We start from the raw sequence: 20,427 nt of genomic DNA on the forward strand, positions 1-20,427 counted from the left end.
TCTAAAATGCACTATCTTTCCCGTAATCAAGTGGTTTTAAGTAAAGAGAAGCCCCAATGCTCAATCTGTTCGATTATTTTGCCATGTTTAATTTTAAGCACCACTGCATGAAAACCTACACGTTAGTTTTTTTTACACAGTGGTGCTTAAAGTTTTATTTTTGATTATCAAATGTTAGGGGTTTCCTGTTCCAGTTGCTCTCTGTGTCTGAGAATCAAAACGATAAATGTTCTTACATACTTATTCCTTCTCATTCTCAATTACTAGTAATTCAAATCGTTTGCCTCTTTCAGAGGGAAGAATACAAGGCTATGTCAATTTCCTAACCTACATTTTGGGGTAATTGCACAATGAACTGTTTTGAACCTGTCTAACATCCTCTTCCTGGGCAGTATTCAGCACCGTCTGTCAATTCTAGCTGGATTACTACACTTGTATTAAGAGTGTCTGGAGAAAAATAAAAAGGGGCTTTAAAAAGTCATCGGACATCTGTGAAATTGTATTTAGATCATTTTCTTAAATCTGTCTCATTGACAATTTTAACAGCAATAGAAGCTAAGTTGAGATATGTAAAAAAAGACGATGTTCATTTATGTGGGGCTTATATTACACAAAATGTATAACTGGCAGACGAGATAACAGAAGAAACAAGTAAAATCAAGTGAGCAAAATTCTATGTGACACCTCAAAGAATTGGTGAATATTTGTTTAATCCACCAAGCTCTTGTATGTCACTTGCAGACTGCGTTGGGGGCAATCTGACAGACTGAAGGAATGACAACCACTGAACATTTATACCTGTCTAAACTACACAAAGCAAGTGGCTATGAAGGGATCTTGTGTATTACACGACTTTAAAGCAATTTTGGCCTTAAAGTCCCCAGTAAAAAGAAAATATATATAAAAAAATCTGGTTTTGATTTTTTTTTTCTGAAATGTTTATTTGAGAGGGTCAAACCAAGTGAGTTACACTGTTAAATTATTTTACTGTATTACCCACACACATAATTAGCTTACTTTCCAACAGGATATGGGAAAAGTTAACAGGAAACCCAGTTAGTGTCCAGGCAACCCCCAAAATGAAATGTGATTGGCTATGATTCAGCATATCATCATCTACTAGGAAAGCAGCCATAAAATGAGCAGCTGTTGACATCATTTCCTGAGCCAAACTTTTTAAGGAGTCAATGAATGACAGCCTGTACTTTTCAAAATACAGGAACTGGCAGAATTCCTTGGATAATGCTCAAGCGCAAGTGCTTAAGTAAAGTCTCTCTCTCTCAGATCTCCCTTCTCACCACAATGTATTTAAAGGTGTACCCTAGTGATTGAGGATGCTTCACATACCGTATACAGATACAAACAATATTAGTTAGAAGGGCATTCATTCATGTATGTACAAATGATAAATCTTTATTTCAAACTCCCAGGATTATTTGCAGGCAAGAAACTGACACTGGATAAAAGCAAGGTATGAATCTGCTCCAGTACAGCCACACTAGACCGCAGCCAAGAAATAAAAGCCTCTCCTTCCTCTCAGGAACAGAACTTAATTGGGCAACTTTGGCATTCCCTCCTCTCGTCATTTCAACACAACAAAAAATGGATTCTGCGGCCATGTTTGTCTTGCTTCAAAAATTCAAATGGGAGGTTTTGTTCAATACTTCTCAGTCCAATGGGAGAAATTACTTCCTTCACCCCCTTTGACATCGCAGGATGCTTCAAAAAGGTACGATAGGAAGAAGAATGGGACAGAACAGCCATTTCATTCAGTCTTCTTTGTGCAATGCATTTTGGTAAAGGCCCGCATTCTTATGGTAAAAGTGCAGCTGAAATATAAAAAGGCAATTAATGTAATTAAAAACAGGTGCAATTATACTATACAGTTCAGTCATGATGCCTTATATACTCTGAGAATTAACACAAGAATTAGGTGATGGACATGAATGAAATCTGAAAGTGACACTCAGATCTGAGTGCTGACAATAATAATTTTCCCGTGCACTATCTAGCACTTTTCATATAAGGATCTCAAAATCCTTTACAAAAACAGAGGTATCGTCACATTTTGATTACAATGAGCTATAACTGATCTCACATTTTAATGTTGATACAAACTGTGCACTCAAAGTGTATCTTAGAGCTGTTTCATGAGACCTGAATAACTAACCTAGAATTGTAGCTGCACCAGTCCCAGTATACGAGAGAGACCAGGTGGGTGAGGTCATATCTTTCATTAGACCAACTTCTATTCATGAGAGAGACAAGCTTTCAAGCCATACAGAGCTCTTCTTCAGGTCTAGGAAAGGAACTCACAGTGTCACAGCAAAAGCTCTCCGACTCCACCTACTACAAAGAACTCAAAGATGACCCCATACCACAGTTTACCCAGAAACTTAAGGATATCATCAAATCCTTCCTCAAACACCTCCAAGACAAACTCATTCCCCACATACCCACCCCTTCTACATACAAGGGCAGACCCATCATATCTGGCCATGGCACTCTTACTGGAGGAATACTGGGACTCATACAAACCAACCTCAAACCACTCACCACACAAAGGGCCAGCTTCCTCCAGGGTACAACCAACTTCCCTCACAAATGCCACAATATTAACAGGCTCCCTCAGAACACCATCCTAACCTCCATGGATGTCACTTCCCTACACATCGATATCCCTCACAATGATGGCACGACTGCCTGCCTCCAATATTGACAAGACAATGGACAAGCCTCACATATCCACTCCAAACACATCACCAAATTCATTCATTTCATCCTCATCCATAACAATTTTACATGCAAAACCAAATATTTTGTCCAAACCTTTGGGGTACTAGGATGGCTCCCAAAATGCCAACCTCTTCATGGGCCACCTTGAAGAATTTCTGGACAAATAAATGCACCATGTCACCAAATGATATACCTGAGATATATCGATATTTTCATCTTCTGAACAGACAGCTTAAACTCCGTCAGAGATTTCCACCACAACTTCAGCTACCACCACACACTCATTAACCTTTCTCTGGAGCACTTCCACATGAGCATCAACTTCCTGGACACCACAGTCAGCTTCAACAATGGAACCCTAGAGACAACTATATACAAGAAACCCATGGATCAGCACACCTACCTTCATAGATCCAGTAACCACCTCAAACACACCAAGAAATAGGTTATCTACAGCCAAACACTCAGAGAACACGGAAGATGCTCAGAGGAGAAAGTCTGGGATATACTCTTAACACACTTAAAACTGTCTTCACCAAGCAAGGACATACCACAAGAGAAGTAGACTGTATCATGGAATGGGCCACCCAAATACCCCAAGAGAACCTGCTTCAATACAGAAATAAAACCTTCTCCAACCTCACACCCCTAGTTGTCACCTACCATATAAGGTGTCAACAACTACAACGGATACTCTATTATCTTGAACCTCCACTTCTGGCCTTCAAACAACCCCCCAACCTCTCCATGCTCATCATCAGAAGCAAGCTTCCCTCAGACCAGGACACACCAACTCAAAGTGACATCAGACCCTGCCAGAACAACAGATACAAGACCTGTAGTCATATCTCTACTGCTACAATGATCAACACCCCCCCCAACACAACTTTCAAGATTCATAGATCCTACACATGCCTATCAACACGTGGTGTACCTCATCCAGTGCACTCAATGTCCCAACAACAAGGATGTGGGTGAAACCAGACAATCACTATGCCCTCGAATGAACTCAAACAGGAATATGATAAAAGACAAAAACACCCTATCACCCATGGGTGAACACTTTTCACATCCGATGAAGTGAGCTGTAGCTCACGAAAGCTCATGCTCAAATAAATTGGTTAGTCTCTAAGGTGCCACAAGTACTCCTTTACTTTTCACAAAGTGATCACTCTATATCTGACCTCTCAGTCCTCATTCTCAAAGGAAACCTGCACAACACTTTGAAATGACAAGCCCAGAGGCTTAAATTAATTACTCTGCTAGACGCCAAAAATCATGGGCTGAACAGAGATACTGGATTTATGGCTTATTACAGCAATCTGTAACCCTCTAACCCTCTCTTTTTGTCCTATGACTACAGAGGTGTTTACAGGCCACTCTACCTTGAATGGTCCGTTACAATACGTGTTAACTCCTTATGCTAAACAATCTGTTCCACCTTGCATTTTGCTGTGACATTCAGAGTATGTTTCCCAGACCTGAAGAGGAGCTCTGTGTGGCTCGAAAGCTTGTCGCTCTCACCAACAGAAGTTGGTTCAGTAAAAGACATATTACCTCACCCGCCTTGTCTCTTTAACCTAAAAGCACTTATACTATATTTCACATTCTTTTGCTGTTATAAAGACTAGAATCATAGCACTGAAAATTGAAATAAAAAAGGAAAGAAGCAAGGGAAAGCTGTAAAATGAAATGGATTTTCAGGAAACAATTCCTTCAGCATTGTGTGTGATGGGTTGTTCTGCGTGCAGAGAACAGTAAGAACATTGTACCTGCTTGAACAATCTACTTCTCCTGATGGAGGGCTTCAATGAAGGCTTCAAGTTTTTCCTGGATTTCCCGAACTTTTTCTAGAAAGATTAAAAAGATTGCCATTCAAATTTCTTGCTATTTTATTGAGGATAGATACAAAAAACCTCAACTATAAAGCAGAACAAAATCCAATTCTGTAAGCAATCATTATCCTAAATGTTTGATGCACTGAATGCCTTTGTGAACAGTGTCTGCATCAGACAAAAATACATACACTATCTTTTCAGGCTGTTTTTTTCTTTAAAGAACTTTTCCAAGTATATACCTTTTTCCATAAATGCTAATTTAATAATTCCAAAATGCAGCAAAGCAATCTGATACTGAAATAGCTATGTTTTGAAAAGCTCAGATTTCCACTGGCTCACACATGTCAAGTCAACTGTGCACCTGTTGTTATACAGTGGGAGTTGTTATCCATTAAGTAAAGTGCACTAATCCCTCTCTCTTTTAGCCCAATATCATTATTCTCCACATTAGTAGCACAAACACTATTAATCATTCAAGAAACAGTTAAAAGCTAGTGACCTAACAGGTAGAATTTCAAGCAATCAGACCTCAACGTGCAATAGACCTGGTACAAAAGACACAGTGCTTGGAGTGAAGAATCCTATCTGAGTTGAATATTCAATTACATATCTACGCTTGGTCCCCTGCATCTCAGCACTGATCAAAACGATGCAGTCAGAATTATATTCTGCAAAACCTCTAAATCTGGAATCATTTTCCCCATCAGCAAAACCACTAGCAGGACAAAACTACATGCAGTCACTGAAAACAAAATGTCAGTAGGAAATTTTAAAAAACCCAAACCCTTGATTTTTTTTTTTTTTTTTACCATCACTGTGTCCCTCTCTCCCCCTCAAGATCTTGTACAACACCCTTCACTGTAGTGTCTACATGTTATATGTAAACTGCAGTGACCTACAGAACAGACTTTAAAACTTAATGGGATTGAAAAGCCTCCATGCTTTTCTCCCCCTGCTTGAAGTTCCTTCTTGTAAACCAGTGGTTCTCAAACTTTTGCACTGGTGACCCTTTCACACAGCAAGCCTCTGACTGCAACCCCCCCACATAAATTAAAAAACACTTTTTTTATATTTAACGTTATAATAAATACTGGAGGCAAAGCGGGGTTTGGGGTAGAGGCTGACAGCTCCAACTCCCTGAGGGGTCACAACCCGCAGTTTGAGAACCCTCTGTTGTAAACCTACGTAGAGCCAGTTACTCCTTTTTAAGTGTGTGAAGGAAAGGGAAGAAGTGGATCATTGCACTTAGAATAATCCGGAAATCAAGCGTTCAGCAAAAGTGTGCAAATGTTCAAATCTAGTTTTAACAAACTAAGAATATCATCTGGGACAAAGCCCCAAATTCCCTTTGTGAGGTTACAAGGGATGCTTCTGGTTATCTTCTTCCATTAGTAGTTTTCTTCATTTTCCCAGCTACTTATTACATTTTAAAAAACCAAAGTACATGACTGAACAGGGTACGTGTGCAGCTGGGAGCAAGCACCAAGTGTGATCACCCGAGGGAGTGTTTGTAGGAGGTAGCTAGGAAAAATAATCGTTTCATCTAGCAATGAAATGACCTAATCCTCATACTTTACACCAAAGTGTGTTTCAGAAACAAAAACAAATTAATCATTGTAGGATAAAAAGGACATTTCAGCGGACCAGATTTTTTAAGAGTGATGTAAAATATACTCCAATAATAAAGAAAAATTCTGCAACTGAAACAAAGCTGTTAACATTATTTGGCTAGCATTTGAAATAGATACAGTAAAACAAGGCAGTCAGCTTTATTTCATGTTAACAGCCTGGCCTGGTAAGCTCTTGCTTCGGTCTCTCTATGACCTCAACCTCAAGTTGGCTGGACCACCCCCTTGAAGACCAGACGTAGTTTAGTCTCCTAACCAACTTTGTCATGGGGCATTCTAATGAGCAAAGAAAGGATCTGTACACCAGAGTGAACTTAGTGATAGTGTGTGCTGACCTGTGTTCCTGACTACCCTACACTGGGCTAAAACTACCAAAAGGCATTTCATTAAAGACTTCAGGCGATCTTAGTCTATACTCGTCCTATACACAGTGATGAACATGGGTGTCTGAATGTTTACCAGAGCTAAAAATTAAAATAATGAGATGTATGGTTTTCAAGTGCAGCTTTCTCTCCAATCCCCTCCGCCCCCTGCCTGGGAAATGACATGTATGTTTGTTTTGTTAATCTGAGTGCATTCATATGCATCCCTCAGAAGTAGTGCTATTCAGGGCAACCAAAGTCTTGGAGCTTGAGACAGCCTTTTAGCTATCCTGGGTCCAGATAATTTCTAGTCTTGCAGATACGGACAGAGGGTAAGTTCCTGGTCCCATTAAAGTCAATAGCACAAGTCCCATTGACTCCAGTAGGATCAGGATTGTATCCCAAAGACTTAAAATATGACTGGAGATGAGCCCTCAGTAAAGCCATGTTGCTAGAGACAACATGCTACTGCTGGATTCAAAACTGCTTAAAGATTGTTTTTTTGTTTCTGCGGGCGGGGGGGGCGCGGCGCACAACCCAGATCTCTTTCAAAGGCTAATTTTGTATTATATTTGACAAACACATCACAATTATTTTTGTAATTATGATGTATACTTCTTGCTTTGGGGAGTAATGTAATTCTGAACTACTTATTTTTAGTTTGGGTTGCTTTATTCAGTCCAACATTCTTTCCTCAAATATGATTTTTATATTTATCAAGCTATTAGTCTCACTGAAAGCAGACAGATTTAACAACATTAAATGCAAATATTTTTCCTGTTCAACCCTTGGTTAGTGAAATAGTCCAGTGCTGGAAATTCACAACATCAACAAAATCCATAATTTATGAGTTCACCCTTAAAAAAAAAAAGTGTGTGTGTGGGGGGGGTTCGGTTTGTGCCAACAAGATCTACTTTAATTTTTCGATCAAGGCATGTTAAAGTACCAGGATAGCCAATGTTTATTCCACCAGAATGCAGTTCGGCAGTTGTGGTTGTTTAGAGAACAGACATACTAAAGTTGCCTCCATAGTTATCATAAGCACTTTATCAGTTTTTACACCTGGATAGAATTGAAGTGACTCCTTAACTGTAATAATTATGAGGTCTTTAAGTAACTTAACTCTTTGAAAAAAAAATTTCTTAAATAGAACAGTTAAAAAGTCTGTCAAGAAGTTATAATATATTCATACTAAGCTTTGTATTCGCGGTAGGAATACAGCTTATTGCTCTGAAACAGATACTAATCAACAGGTAAAATATATTTTTTTTCTAAAACCCATAATGCAACACACAGTAATCGTGCCCTGCTATTTAGTTTGCTTTTCATTTAGCATAACGGCAGAAAGCGTATTGATACAACTGTGGTTAGTACAATGATAATTTGAAATTCTTGGAGATACTTATTTTGATGAGCAACAGAGTGCAGTGACTGAATACTTCACGGTAAGTATGTCAGTACCTCCTATCATTTACATTCAAACAACGGGACGATAACTAAAATTGACCCAAACAGAAACAATAGATATTAACTGCCTCAACGTTTGGGGATGTTTGCTTCTGGATCCAACACACTTTGCTGTGAGATAGATTAACACTTGCCTCTTCTCTCAACACACACACACACACACACACACACACTTCCCAGGGGTTCTGCTCCAAATCTGTGTCCAAGCTTCTTGGCTTGAGCCCATCTTCAATTAAACAGCCCAATTGCAATACATTTTATATTGCAAATGAATACTTCCTCAAAATCCAATAGGTTTTTGGATTTCAAACCAGGACACTTCTTCACATGAGTCCACATTAAGGAGATGGCTATGACATATTGAGGGTATTTATGTTGCAATATTGTATTATTCTAAAAAATAACCCGCAGACTACGAGATAAACTTTTAACCTGCTAACAAGTACGCACTTCTCTAACATACTGAACTTTCTCCAGAGTTACTATCCAATGCTCCAATATCACATCAGGCTTCCAAGTGCTACAGTTCTGTTATAATTTACTTCTGAAGTTTATATTTAGATGTTTCTCATAACTCTGATAGTGTTAATACAGATGTGGAGTTATGAATGCATGATTCTTACACCACCTGTTAAACAGTGATCAAAACTTAAGTGAAACCAGCGTAGGAAAACTATAACAAACCCCTTGTTTCTAGCTTTGGAACAATGAAACACACAGGCCTACAGGCAATGAATACCCATTCTACTTTCCATTTACCCAATGTTTACCTAAAGGATGAGCTGTTCCATACATCAATTCATTATGTCTCCTGATTTGGTCATGAATATTCCCATAATCTTTTCCCAATATCCCATAAACCTCCACTGACACAGAATGAAGAAATTCTTTATTCAGGCGGCTTGAGAGACCCATTCATGCTTGTTCCCTTTTTATCTCCACATGAAATGATACCGCTGCCCACTCATTTTCTTTTCATTAATCCTCTGATACTGACTCTAAAAGGCTCAAAACCAGACTAATTGATCCGTAATTAGGATTTGAATACACAGTGAATACAGAAAGACACAGCCAAGGATAAGGTTTACTTTTGCTGTTAACATCAATTTAGGAAGGAGAACCCCCCCCCCCCAAATATTCAGTCTCATAAAGACAGACTGTCTACTTACTGGTCCCAACTTTATAGCTACATTATTAACGTGCCTCACCAGTAAAAGCATTGCATAGAGTGCAATAGCAGTGCTGTTAAAATTGAAGCCAGTTACCTTCCAAGCAAAGCTGATGAGGTAGGGGTGAATAACTTAAAGCAATAAATCTGAAAGAAACTTTTCATATAATGCTGTAAGAGTAAGAAAAATAATCAGCTTTATAATCAAATGACTTTTTTTAAAAGAGGAATTTAGCTTTCCAGTGTAAGACATTTCTGTCATGACTGAAAACAAATAGTGGAAAAGTTTCCTCAGAAGCTAGAAATTTTCCACAGAGGTATCCCTGTAGACAAAGTTGTCCTGTTCACTAATTCTTCTCTTTGATGATATAAATCTATATTTTTGTTTAGTTTTTCAAAATACATACATTTGACTAAATATAGGATCACTTTTGCCTTAATTTAACATTAAAATCAACCTAGCAATACATCACTGGCAATGACATTGCCTTCTCAGAATAATAGGTGCTTAGATGCTGTGTGCCACAAACTCCTAGATGGAGAAATGCAACTTGAAGACAGATCTACGAATTATATCCAAAAAAACACACGCATGCACAGGATATTACACACACACAGTTCCTCCTCTGCCTTGGTGGGTCCTGCGCTTTTTTGGTGGATTTGCTCACCCCAGAGGTTCACGGCAGCTCTCAGTTTGGCCGCTTTTGCTAGAGGCTCAAATCTGCTGTTCACTCAGCTAACCTCATCACTGGCCAGCAAGGGGGAAATGGAGAACAATCCCCGCAGTCTCTGTGTCCCACCTAGTGGGTCGGGGACAGGCCAGATCCCTTTCCAAATTAGACCTTCCCTTCTGGTGTTGCTCACAGAGCAGGTCAACTTCTGTGTCCGATCAGGAGTTGGGGAGATGGGGGCAACCCAGGCCCACCCTCTACACTGGGTTCCAGCCCAGGGTCCTGTGGATAGCAGCTGTCTACAATGTCCCCTGTATCAGCTGTGTGACAGCTACAACGCCCTGGGCTACTTCCCCCATGGCCTTCCCCCAGCACCTTTTTTATCCTCACTGCAGGATCTTCCTCCTGAAGCCTGATCACGCTTGTACTCCTCAGTCCTCCAGCAGCACGCCTTCTCACTCCCTGCTCCTTGTGCGCCCCCTCACTAACTGATGGGAGGTCCTTTTTAAACCAGGTGTCCTGATTAGCCTGCCTGCCATAATTGATTCTAGTAAGTTCTTAATTGGCTCCAGCTGTCTTAATTAGCTTGCCTGTCTTAATTGGTTCTAGCAGGTTTCTGATTGCTCTAGGGCAACCCCTGCTCTGGTCACTCAGGGAACAGAAAACTATTCATTCAGTGGCCAGTATATTTGCCTTCGACCAGACTACTGTACCCCACTGGCTTGGGTCTGTCACAATACACACACACACATTATATCTTACACACACACGTATGAATGTATGTATATCAAGTAGTGCAGCAGCAAGAGGAGTTGCAGGTAACCTTTCCCCTTCAACTAACTCAAAGGATCAGTTTAAATCTTTTACTACTAGACTATCCATACGGCAGCAGTAGCATGAGTTTCTGAAGAAGGTTGTCATCCTGGCCTTGGAATAATATTTAGGACTCAAGAAACCTCCTAGAGCTTGTCTGCTTGGGGAAGTTATACTGTTCTCTGATAAAGTGTGAATTTAAACTGCTTTAGTTACAGCACTTTAGCTCCTCATGTGGACATTAAATACAACAGTGTCATAAGAACATAACATAAGAACAGCCAGGCTGGGTTAGACCAAAGGTCCATCCAGCCCAGTATCCCATCTTCCAAGAGTGGCTAATGCCAGGTGCCCCAGAGGGAATGAACAGAACAGGTAATCAAGTGATCCATCCCGTCACCCATTCTCAGCTCCTGGCTGGGAGCATGCGTGCGTGTCACTTTCACACACAGAGTCATTTTTTCTCATTTTCCAAAGCTTAGTTGCTCTGGAAGGGGTTTAAGCAAAACTGAAAAAGCCACTCTTATTCCAGAATAAGACAGTGTCCACACAACGAGTTAAAGTGACATAATTATACTGCTGTAACTCTACTAGTAAAACTCTCCTGTGTAGACAAGCCCTTACTCTTTATTGTATGCCTCTGCTCCCTGATTCTGAGATGAATATGAAGGGAAAAAACCCTCAAAAACTATTTTTCTTTTAATCTACAGATGGACAGTTACATTGTAGGAAAGGGGCCAGAGCTGTCTGTACTTAGTGAACTAAATCATAATACTTAGGACTTTACAAACATTAAGAAGGAATCTACACAAACATCTCTGTCTTGTAGGAAGCAGTTAGTATTCCCATTTTGCAGATAGGAAAACTCAGGTAGAGAGGGAAAAACATCTGCTCAGAAATCAATCACACATTTAGATCCCTGTTTAGGTAAGCATTTAAGTACATTTAAGTGCTTTCCTACGTAAAAGACTTTTCTCATTCAGGGCCTTAGAGGAACGAGCACAAGGCTGGCAGAAAACCTTTTGAGTTCTAATGTCTTCTCTGCAACTAAGATATGCTGCCTCCCAGTCTTACAAGTTAGACAATGGGAGATGGTCATTAGTCCATTCCTTGCCTATACAGGATTGCTCCCAGCTCGATGATCTCTGGTTCTTTGTTCGGGCTACTTTTAAACAACCCAAGAAACCGGGGCATCGAACACGCTATAGGAATCTATTCTGCAGACCAACACATCTCTCGGCCAAAAGTTTCTCCTGCCCTGCAGCCTGAAACTTTTGCTCAGTATCAAACCATCACCTACAAAAAAAGTTTATTCTTTAAAAAGAAGAGGAAATATTTGCACAGCCATGACATATGCATGCTTTAACTGAGTGATCACAAAAGGCAGGCCTCTGACCCTTGCGCTTCCTTGCCCTCCTCCCTCCTGTTTTTGGTGTATGTTGCATCCTCACGTGTCCGTCAGTCTATCATTCAGGGTTTGAGTCTACAGTCTGATTGGCACGGAGCCCCACCGAAGTCAATGGCGCCCATTTATAGACATCGAATTGCAGGATCGGGGTCTGAGATTATAAACTCCTTGACGACAGGGTCCTATCTTCTATTATAAACTTCGACCAAGCACCTAGTAGAATGGGGGCACTATAAAACGACACTTATAACCCCTATAAGTTCTGGCTTCTTGTACTTTGTTAAATAATTCCTCTCCTTTTTGAGTGTTTACAGCCTTCTGATATTCGTAGGTTTTGATCTGTCCTTCCTTTTATCTGGCACTTATATTTTAGTTCTTTTAAATCTTTCCCCTAAGTCAATTTTCTCCATTCTGTTCCCTGAATTCCTTCTACACAAGAAGTTAGTTTGCTACAACTCCTTTACGAAAATCTCTGATTTGCTGTTATGAACACATCATCTTTCCTTCAGTAAGCAGAAAATCCAGTCTATAGTCAGACTGATTAGCACGCCCAGCATCAAACTAACTAGCACATTATCCCAGTTACATATACAAAACCACACTGAGCAAATATAAAGGGGGCTAAGTGAAACAATCTCTTCTTGGTTCAGCCCTTTGTGCCACGTTCTTCCATATTCTATAGGACCATAGAAAACTCCAGTTCTTGCTAAAACAATGTGGGGGAAGTGTTCTAAAGATTGTCCAAAAAAAGTCAACTCCCAAAACAACCCCTACACCCACAAGTTACAAAACTTGCATCAACATGCCTTCTCCCACCTCACAAATCTCGAAAGGCTAAGAAGAGCTACTATAATTTACTGATCACTGCAGGGTCATGTCCTGCTGAATGTTAAAAAATTCTTTGACATTGGCTCATCACATTTTTTTTGCCAGTTTCCTCTTGCTCACATACCATATTTTGCTCTGGATGTGTCCGACGGGAAAGCTAAAACTAAGAAAAAAGGAAAAACCACCCAGGCAGCCCTTAAAGAGACAGAACATCGTTTATCACCTGCAAAGACAGATTTATAAGAAGAGGGCCCCCTCTGTTCCTTTAAGACTGGAAAACAGATGGGAAGTGAATGGACAGTCAGAGGGTCAAGAAAACACATGGGAGGTGCTACTTGTCTGCTGTATGTATGTTCCCAGCATAAGAAAGAGGTCAAGATTGTAACTGCATGGCTGGGTGCTGGAAAGGCCCTTTCTTCAAGCCGTTACAAAGACAAACGCTGTTCCTCATCCTGCTGTCAAACTGTTATAAATATTGGTTTGTCAAAAGCCCTTCAGTGGCTGAAGTTTTTTAAAAAAGGCAGAACAGCAGGATGAATCATGTGAATGATTCTTAAACAATTAGCTCATTAGTGTAATAAAAGCACTGCAGTACTGGAGAAGTTTAAATGGAATTTATAATAGTTCATATAGTAAATCCATGAATCATTAAAAATATACAGACTTAAAATGCAAGCTTGCAGAAAAGCTAGTGTACCACTTCGTTACTGGTAGCCAACATAGAATGAACAAAGCTGCTAACCAAGGTAACACCATAGTAAAACTGACATTTACGGTTATCAAATATGTTTCTTAAATCTACTGTACCATGCAATAGATGTGAATATATGGCAAGATTAAATAAATACTTTCTGTAAATTTTGAACTTCAAAGTATATTTATTGGGATTGGATAATCATGACACAAAAGCGTTAATCACATCTGTGTATAAGACTTGCTTTACAGAGCTAGGAAGATAAAAACAGCACTGTGATGTTTTACTAGCTGGAGCCCAGAGCTACTGGCAAAACTTAAGCACGTTTGCACTAAATCACTTTTCCAGCCCTTGAAAACAGGCAGTTCATTTTGGGTGCTGCTAGAATCCTGGTATTCTTGGTGGTATGGGGAGTGGTGCGAGGAGGTATTCTGCATGGCTGATAGCACAAGTGAGATGCTATTAGAACAATGGATATTGATCTTACTTTCAATGGTTAGCATCTTCTTAGAACCCTAAAACAAAACCAAAATATTTAGCACACCCATTTTATATATCTCCAAATATAGCCAGATCTCCAGGAGTTGGTTTAACACATCCTTGTTTTATGGACATGAGCTCTTCTATGACCTCCTGATAGTGAACTGACCAAGTACTTTGTTCAACTAGACCACAACAGGAAACATCAGGGGAGCCTGCTTCCCCACCACAGAGAGAGAATCTGTTGGTCTTTCTCTCTTTTCCTTCCTGTTTCAGGGGAGGATTCAGGCAAAGGAAATTTAGAAACCCCAGCGTGTATGGTTAACATGCTATAAGCCAGAACCATGACACCAGGTCAAACACTGCAAGGAACTGATGCTAGGAACAGAGTCTGGATAGAAGATGTTAATAATCATTGCTCAAATCAATCTAGCTACCAGCGCTAACGATACTTTATCCTCAAATCATATTGGAGCAAAGTTATCAACCGCGACTTAAGAGCCCCACCTTTACTTCATGCTAGGGGATGGAGCAAAACCAGCAGTCAGAAAGCCAGCTTGTCTGAAGAGATTAAAGATACTTTCACAAGTACTTAGCATTGCCATTTTATTTTAACGTTGCTAAAAATGCTCTTAGGAAAAAAAAAAGACCCCCATAAAACATGAATTGTGCATTGTACTGATGAAAGTGTAGGCTACTAATTAATCAATGTCTTGACCCACACTGGCCTGAGGTCTGCACATGAGCCCGTCTCAGCTAATGAAACTGTTTCCAGCAACACATTTTCCCCTCCCCAATCAAACAGAACAGAAGCCGACTGTGTTTCTCAGAGTAGTCCCCAGGGCTCTACAGACTGGCAAACATGAAGTTATCACCCCATATCTGACAACGCAGGAGCATAGTATCAAAGCTGAGATAGCTAAGCGGAGGTGAAAATGACAACTACTGAGACTTTTGACCTGACACTAGTTACGTTTGAGAACTTGTCAGGTCCCACATCCCTGTACAAGGGAAGGTAATTAATGCCACAGCACTACCATAAACAGCGCTCAGAGCCTACCACAGGTTTCAAAATTTTCATTATGTATCGGATTTCCAATTAAAACTGTCAAAACGAGAGACAGAATGGAGCACACAATAGATGTTAGTCACATTGCTTAATGCATGCCTGGAAGGTGCCCAGATGTACAGTGATGAGGAACCAACACAGAATAGAAATGTCTTGAATCAGCTCTACAATCAGGCAAAGATTTAATTGTGGAAGGAAACCTGTTATTTTCATTCACTGTATCAGAGCAACATGCCCATTAACTGGAGGGAGTAGGTGAAAAACAAACTGAAAGCAGACCATGAACACTATGTGATGACTCATCCAAATACATAAACGGTTTAAATTCCTCCAGCTGACGCACAGACAACTTCTGTGACTAACCATATTACGAAAGAAGAAAAGGAGGACTAGTGGCACCTTAGAGACTGACCAATTCATTTGAGCATAAGCTTTCGTGAGCTACAGCTCACTTCACTGTACCTCCTTTTCTTTTTGCGACTACAGACTAACACGGCTGTTACTCTGAAACCTGTCATATTACGAAAGGCAATTACTTGTGTAAATCCCAGTGCAGAAACATGAATATTGATCTTTATAAAAACTAAGTGCTGGAAATTGATACATTTTGGTCCTCAAACCAAAGGAGGACTGTACTCAATAGTTACTTGGACCACAAACCAGTAAAGCCTATCTACAACAACATTTATGTTATGATTTCAGACAGACATCTTCTCTTTTAATGATGAAATTTAACAAGAGAAATGTTTAGAGATAGGACTGATACCATGATTCGTCTCTGCTTGTCAGGAATACAGACTAATTGCTCAAGTCTTCCTGCTCTGAAAGAGAAGATGTTACTTTATTCCTCATGTTTGTTTGTGTGGTCATATTAATTACTGCACTTCTTTCTTTTATTTTATATTGCCTTCCATCTTGGAAGCTAGGTGAAAAACCACCGTGACCATACTAACTAAGCTGGCAGAGAAACCCTGATGACCCTAATTTCTTAGGTCTTTTAGGGTCTGATTAATATATTTCACAGCTTGGTAGAGGTTGATTCATCTTCTTTTGATTCATCCACCTGCAATAATTTTGCATTTCTACAAACACTACTACTTCCACATGAAAATCCAATTAATGATGTATATGGTATCTGAACATATAACTGATCAGTATTTTTTAAACTAGCACCCAACATTCTGTTTCCATCCTTGTCACGTGCAGTACATTTCAGGAAGAGATTAAATGTAGTAAACATAACACCAGAACAACATGCATCAAAGGGTAGATCATTGGACTCAGGCAAGATTAATAGGCAGCACGCATGCCTTCAGTCCTACACCGATTTATCATTATCTTTCTATGTTGACTTTAAATGATGGTTTTGGTCTGCGAAGAATGTGCTAAACTTTGTGAGGATCTGTTTTTGAACCTGGATATTAGTGCCTGGCTCTTCATCAATAACATTAAGAAACCACAGCACTCCGATCTTTGCCATCTGGGATTTTGAAGTTAAGAAAACCATCGCTCCATCAGAGGAGGTTTACAATTGATGTATGCTCTCCCTAGAGGATTACTTCCCTCTTTGAGAAGACGCGGCTCTTTAAAGCCCTTTCTGCCATGACACAAAGCAGGAGCTACCTTATCTGCACTTTGACACAAACAATCCTACACATTCCTCTAGCAACTGCTTTAATTTGTCAGTTTCACACAGCTGTCCAAAACAAAGAACTGTTAAATTCAAGTTGCCTCCACTACCACAAAGTACATTTGCTTTAGCTGGGCTCATGCACTGAATTAAAAATAAGGCAAAGGTGAGTAGGTACAAATAACAGCTATTTGCTCTATAACTGAATAGAACAGAGTAGGAACACTAAACAAAAATAGCTGAATACATTTTAATCCTAATGATAACGATCATATTCAGTGTGCATGTACAAACTATACATATGCTGTCTCTCTCTCTCTCTGTCACACACACACACCCTCCCCACAATTCAGCATGCATCTGGGGAGGGTTGAGAGGAAGCAGGTCATGTTGCCTCTAACATTTCCACCTTATCAGATACAGATGGTGTAGGTGAGCATTCAGTTTCTGGCTGAGACTGGGGCATAGATGAGGGTGCACTAAATAAGGAACAAATCCAGAAAAGATAGAGGGGGAACGAGTGGAAGATAACAGCCACCGTAACTGAGGGCATATACTGACTTGCATTTGCAGGTCTTTTTAGAGTAGCAGCCGTTTTAGTTTGTATCCGCAAAAAGAAAAGGAGGACTTGTGGCACCTTAGAGACTAACAGATATATCTGAGTATAAGCTTTAGTGAGCTACAGCTCACTTCATCGGATGCTCAAATAAATTTGTTAGTCTCTAAGGTACCACAAGTATTCCCTTTCTTTTTGCAGGTCTTTTTAGTTCCTCAGCTGCTTTAGATGATCAGATAGCAGGGATAGTCAGGACTGCTGTTGGATCTGCACCTGTTCAGAAGGTTACAACGCTTTCAGATGCAGATCTCACTACTATTATCCTTGCCTTTGTCACTTCAAGATTAGACTACAGCAATGTGCTCCTTATGAGGATATCTTAGGGCCATTAGGAAACCTGTACATAATGCAGCTGACCCTTGTTAAGTGGTGTAGCTAACTGGTTGCAAAGTTACCATCCAGTCTTCATTAAAATCTCTTCTAAAAGCTCACTTCTTCCATGATAATAATTAGTTCTAAAGATCCCTGTATGTGCTTCCTTCCTCTGGATTTCCAAGTCCACGTCTTCTCCATATCCTTCTTTTAGAGTCCCTTCTGTGGACTTTGGGACCCCACAGTAAGTGCTTACGGAATTAGACCCTTTACCTCAATCTTGCAGAATCCAAACATATTGTTGGCAATAAATAAATGTTTTAAGCACCAATATAAAATGAAAATAATTGTGGCCAACTCTCTGTAATCGACATTGGTTATCTATCGGATTCCAGGTGGAATTTAAGGTGTTGGTTTTACCCTAGTGATCTGGACCCTTCCACCCTGAGAAACTACTCCTCCCCCGTGGTTGTGACCAGTAGAGCTGCTAGAGTTTTATCAGTCCTTGTTTTTAAAAGATCTGATTTAGAAGGAAAAGAATCTGGAGCAAATGGAGTCAGGAAAGCCAAGGGAGGTCAGGATTTTAAGGAACATATGTGATCAACGGGTCATGAGATCTGACCAGGAAGAGGTCAATAGTAACCTTGTAGTCATCTCAGTGGAGTGAAATACAAATATGGGATAGTCAGCTCCAAACCATAAAATTAGTTTCATGCAGCATTTTCATTCTGCAGCTCATAACAATGAAGAAAATAATGTCACCATGCAGTACTATGCTACAGCTGCCCCCAAATTACTGCTAAGGGACTCTGGCACCAAGATCCACTTAAATGCATGACATTAAAAACTGGTGTGTCTTTAACCACCCTTTGTTCTATGCAGACATTCCACAGACACCAGGAGCTCCCTTGTTTAAGTGGAATCTAACAAATGGCCACATATTACCCAGAAACTCCAAATACTGGTTCCACAACACTCTCTGTATTTCAATTACCAGTCTAATCTGGGGAGAAACTGTACACAGATGTGCAACTGAACTACGATGGCACGCTGAGGATGCCCAATATTCAACCAACATCAATCGGGCACACTAAAAGGACACTTCCAAAATAAAATGCAACAGAAGCTTAAATCCAATTCTAATGAATTCATAACACACTAAAAATACAGTGACTTCAACAGGTAACAAAACCCAGTGTTAGCCTTAGATATAAAAAGCAGAAGAGTTTTTTGGAACACCAGTTTAGTTAGTCTTGATACACTTTGTGCTTTAGAAGAAAATAATTACAGCTAATTCTGTGCACCAAGATTACATTTTAGAACTGTGACAGAATTTAAGAAAATCACCCTAAGGTAGGAATTTCTTTTTGTACACATTCAACTGCACTCCTCCATTTCAATAGGCCTTTGTGTAGAAAGAAGTCCTGACTAGTCTGACACCTGCACAGGTGTCAATGCCTTATGTGCTGACAAACTGACTTGGGGGCTGACCACTTAGTCATTTGAGAGTCAAGTTTCCCTCAGTATTCTGCTGATCCCTTGCCTCCTACTGTGCTCCCTGCCAACTACTCCCATTCCACAAATAGGATCTGCATGGGGTTTTGTTTCTGTTTTTGGGTTTGTTTGTTACAATACCTGAATTATGAGGGAGCAGAATATTGGATGAATAGCACACACAGAACTGTGGGAAGAGGCTTTGCATGTTAAATAATTCTTACATGCGCATATACTGGGCAGAAACTGGATTTTGAAGAAAAGTGGTCTGAGGTTTTTTAAGCAGCATTCATAGTTAAGCTCTTTAAAAGAAAGGACACCCTGAGATCTATATTAAGTTTCTTGGAGCAGAGACCGGGCTGAAATCTTTACACTACCGAAGTCAATAGCAAGAGTCCCACTGACTTCAGTGGGGCCAGGGCTGCACTCCGTATCTTCCTGTTTGCATTGACAGCACTTTAGCCTGTTGTAGGTGCTACTACAATATACGTCCATAGTCGCTTATGGAGCTTCAGAAGTGGAAAAGACCTTATGAACTGCTCTGTGCGGTTACTTTTCAAATGATTTGCAAGATTTTTTTCCTTTCCATTTATAATAATAGTTACTTATTGAAATTGATTTGTAAAGCCAAACCTTGCAATACAGCTGTGGTTAAGAATCTAGCCATGTAGCTAAGATAGAGAAAAAGCTTCACTGTCATTTCTAAGCAGTGCAAACTGCTGAGTAAGAAAGAGTAAAAGAGTAGAAAATAAGAGGCAAGCCCAGACAAGTGCTGTATCCTCCCAAAGGAAACAAACTTAACATCAGAGAAACACATGCTCGCTGCCTGGGCAGCCAAGAAACAAATGCTAGCTGCCTGGACAATGTGCAGGCATCAAACAGTAAAGAAGAGTAAACAGAGTCTGGACGCCTGGCATGGCACGACTCCTGCTTATCGATCCTTCTCAGTGCTGCCACAAAGGCCAGATGTTGCCATCTTGTGTTAGAAAGCTGTACAGCAACTTAGCTGCATCATGAAGTTCATGTTATTCAGGAAATTTACTTTGGCCCTTTATATTTTGAATTATTTTGACTGAAATTCTAAAAGAAATCAGTCAGACAGAGTGGAACTCTCAAAACAGTTAAATATTTCTGGGGCCCACTTCATTGGGAAGCTCAACAGCAAAGAGCATCTGTGTCAGGAAGAGTTTTGTTGGAAGATGAAAGCCACCCT

The 20,427-nt window shown here is 40.0% G+C and overlaps 1 protein-coding gene across 4 annotated transcripts in view; it reads right to left on the reverse strand.

Moving 5' to 3' along the window:
• Positions 1-1,393: 1,393 nt before the first annotated feature.
• The window catches only part of OPA1 (OPA1 mitochondrial dynamin like GTPase), an 83,683-nt gene continuing 64,649 nt past the window's right edge, over positions 1,394-20,427 (reverse strand). For all 4 annotated transcript variants that reach the window (XM_084638786.1, XM_084638784.1, XM_084638785.1 and 1 more), the window contains 2 exons: positions 4,509-4,586; positions 1,394-1,829 (listed from right to left, as the gene is read on the reverse strand). In XM_084638786.1, the coding sequence (XP_084494912.1) occupies positions 4,522-4,586 (65 nt within the window). In that variant the 3' untranslated portion in view covers positions 1,394-1,829; positions 4,509-4,521. The remainder of the gene's footprint in view (positions 1,830-4,508; positions 4,587-20,427) is intronic.

The sequence above is a fragment of the Lepidochelys olivacea genome (genome assembly GCF_965140295.1).
Source record: "Lepidochelys olivacea isolate rLepOli2 genome assembly, chromosome: 9".
In the NCBI taxonomy this organism is placed as follows: Eukaryota; Metazoa; Chordata; order Testudines; family Cheloniidae; genus Lepidochelys; species Lepidochelys olivacea.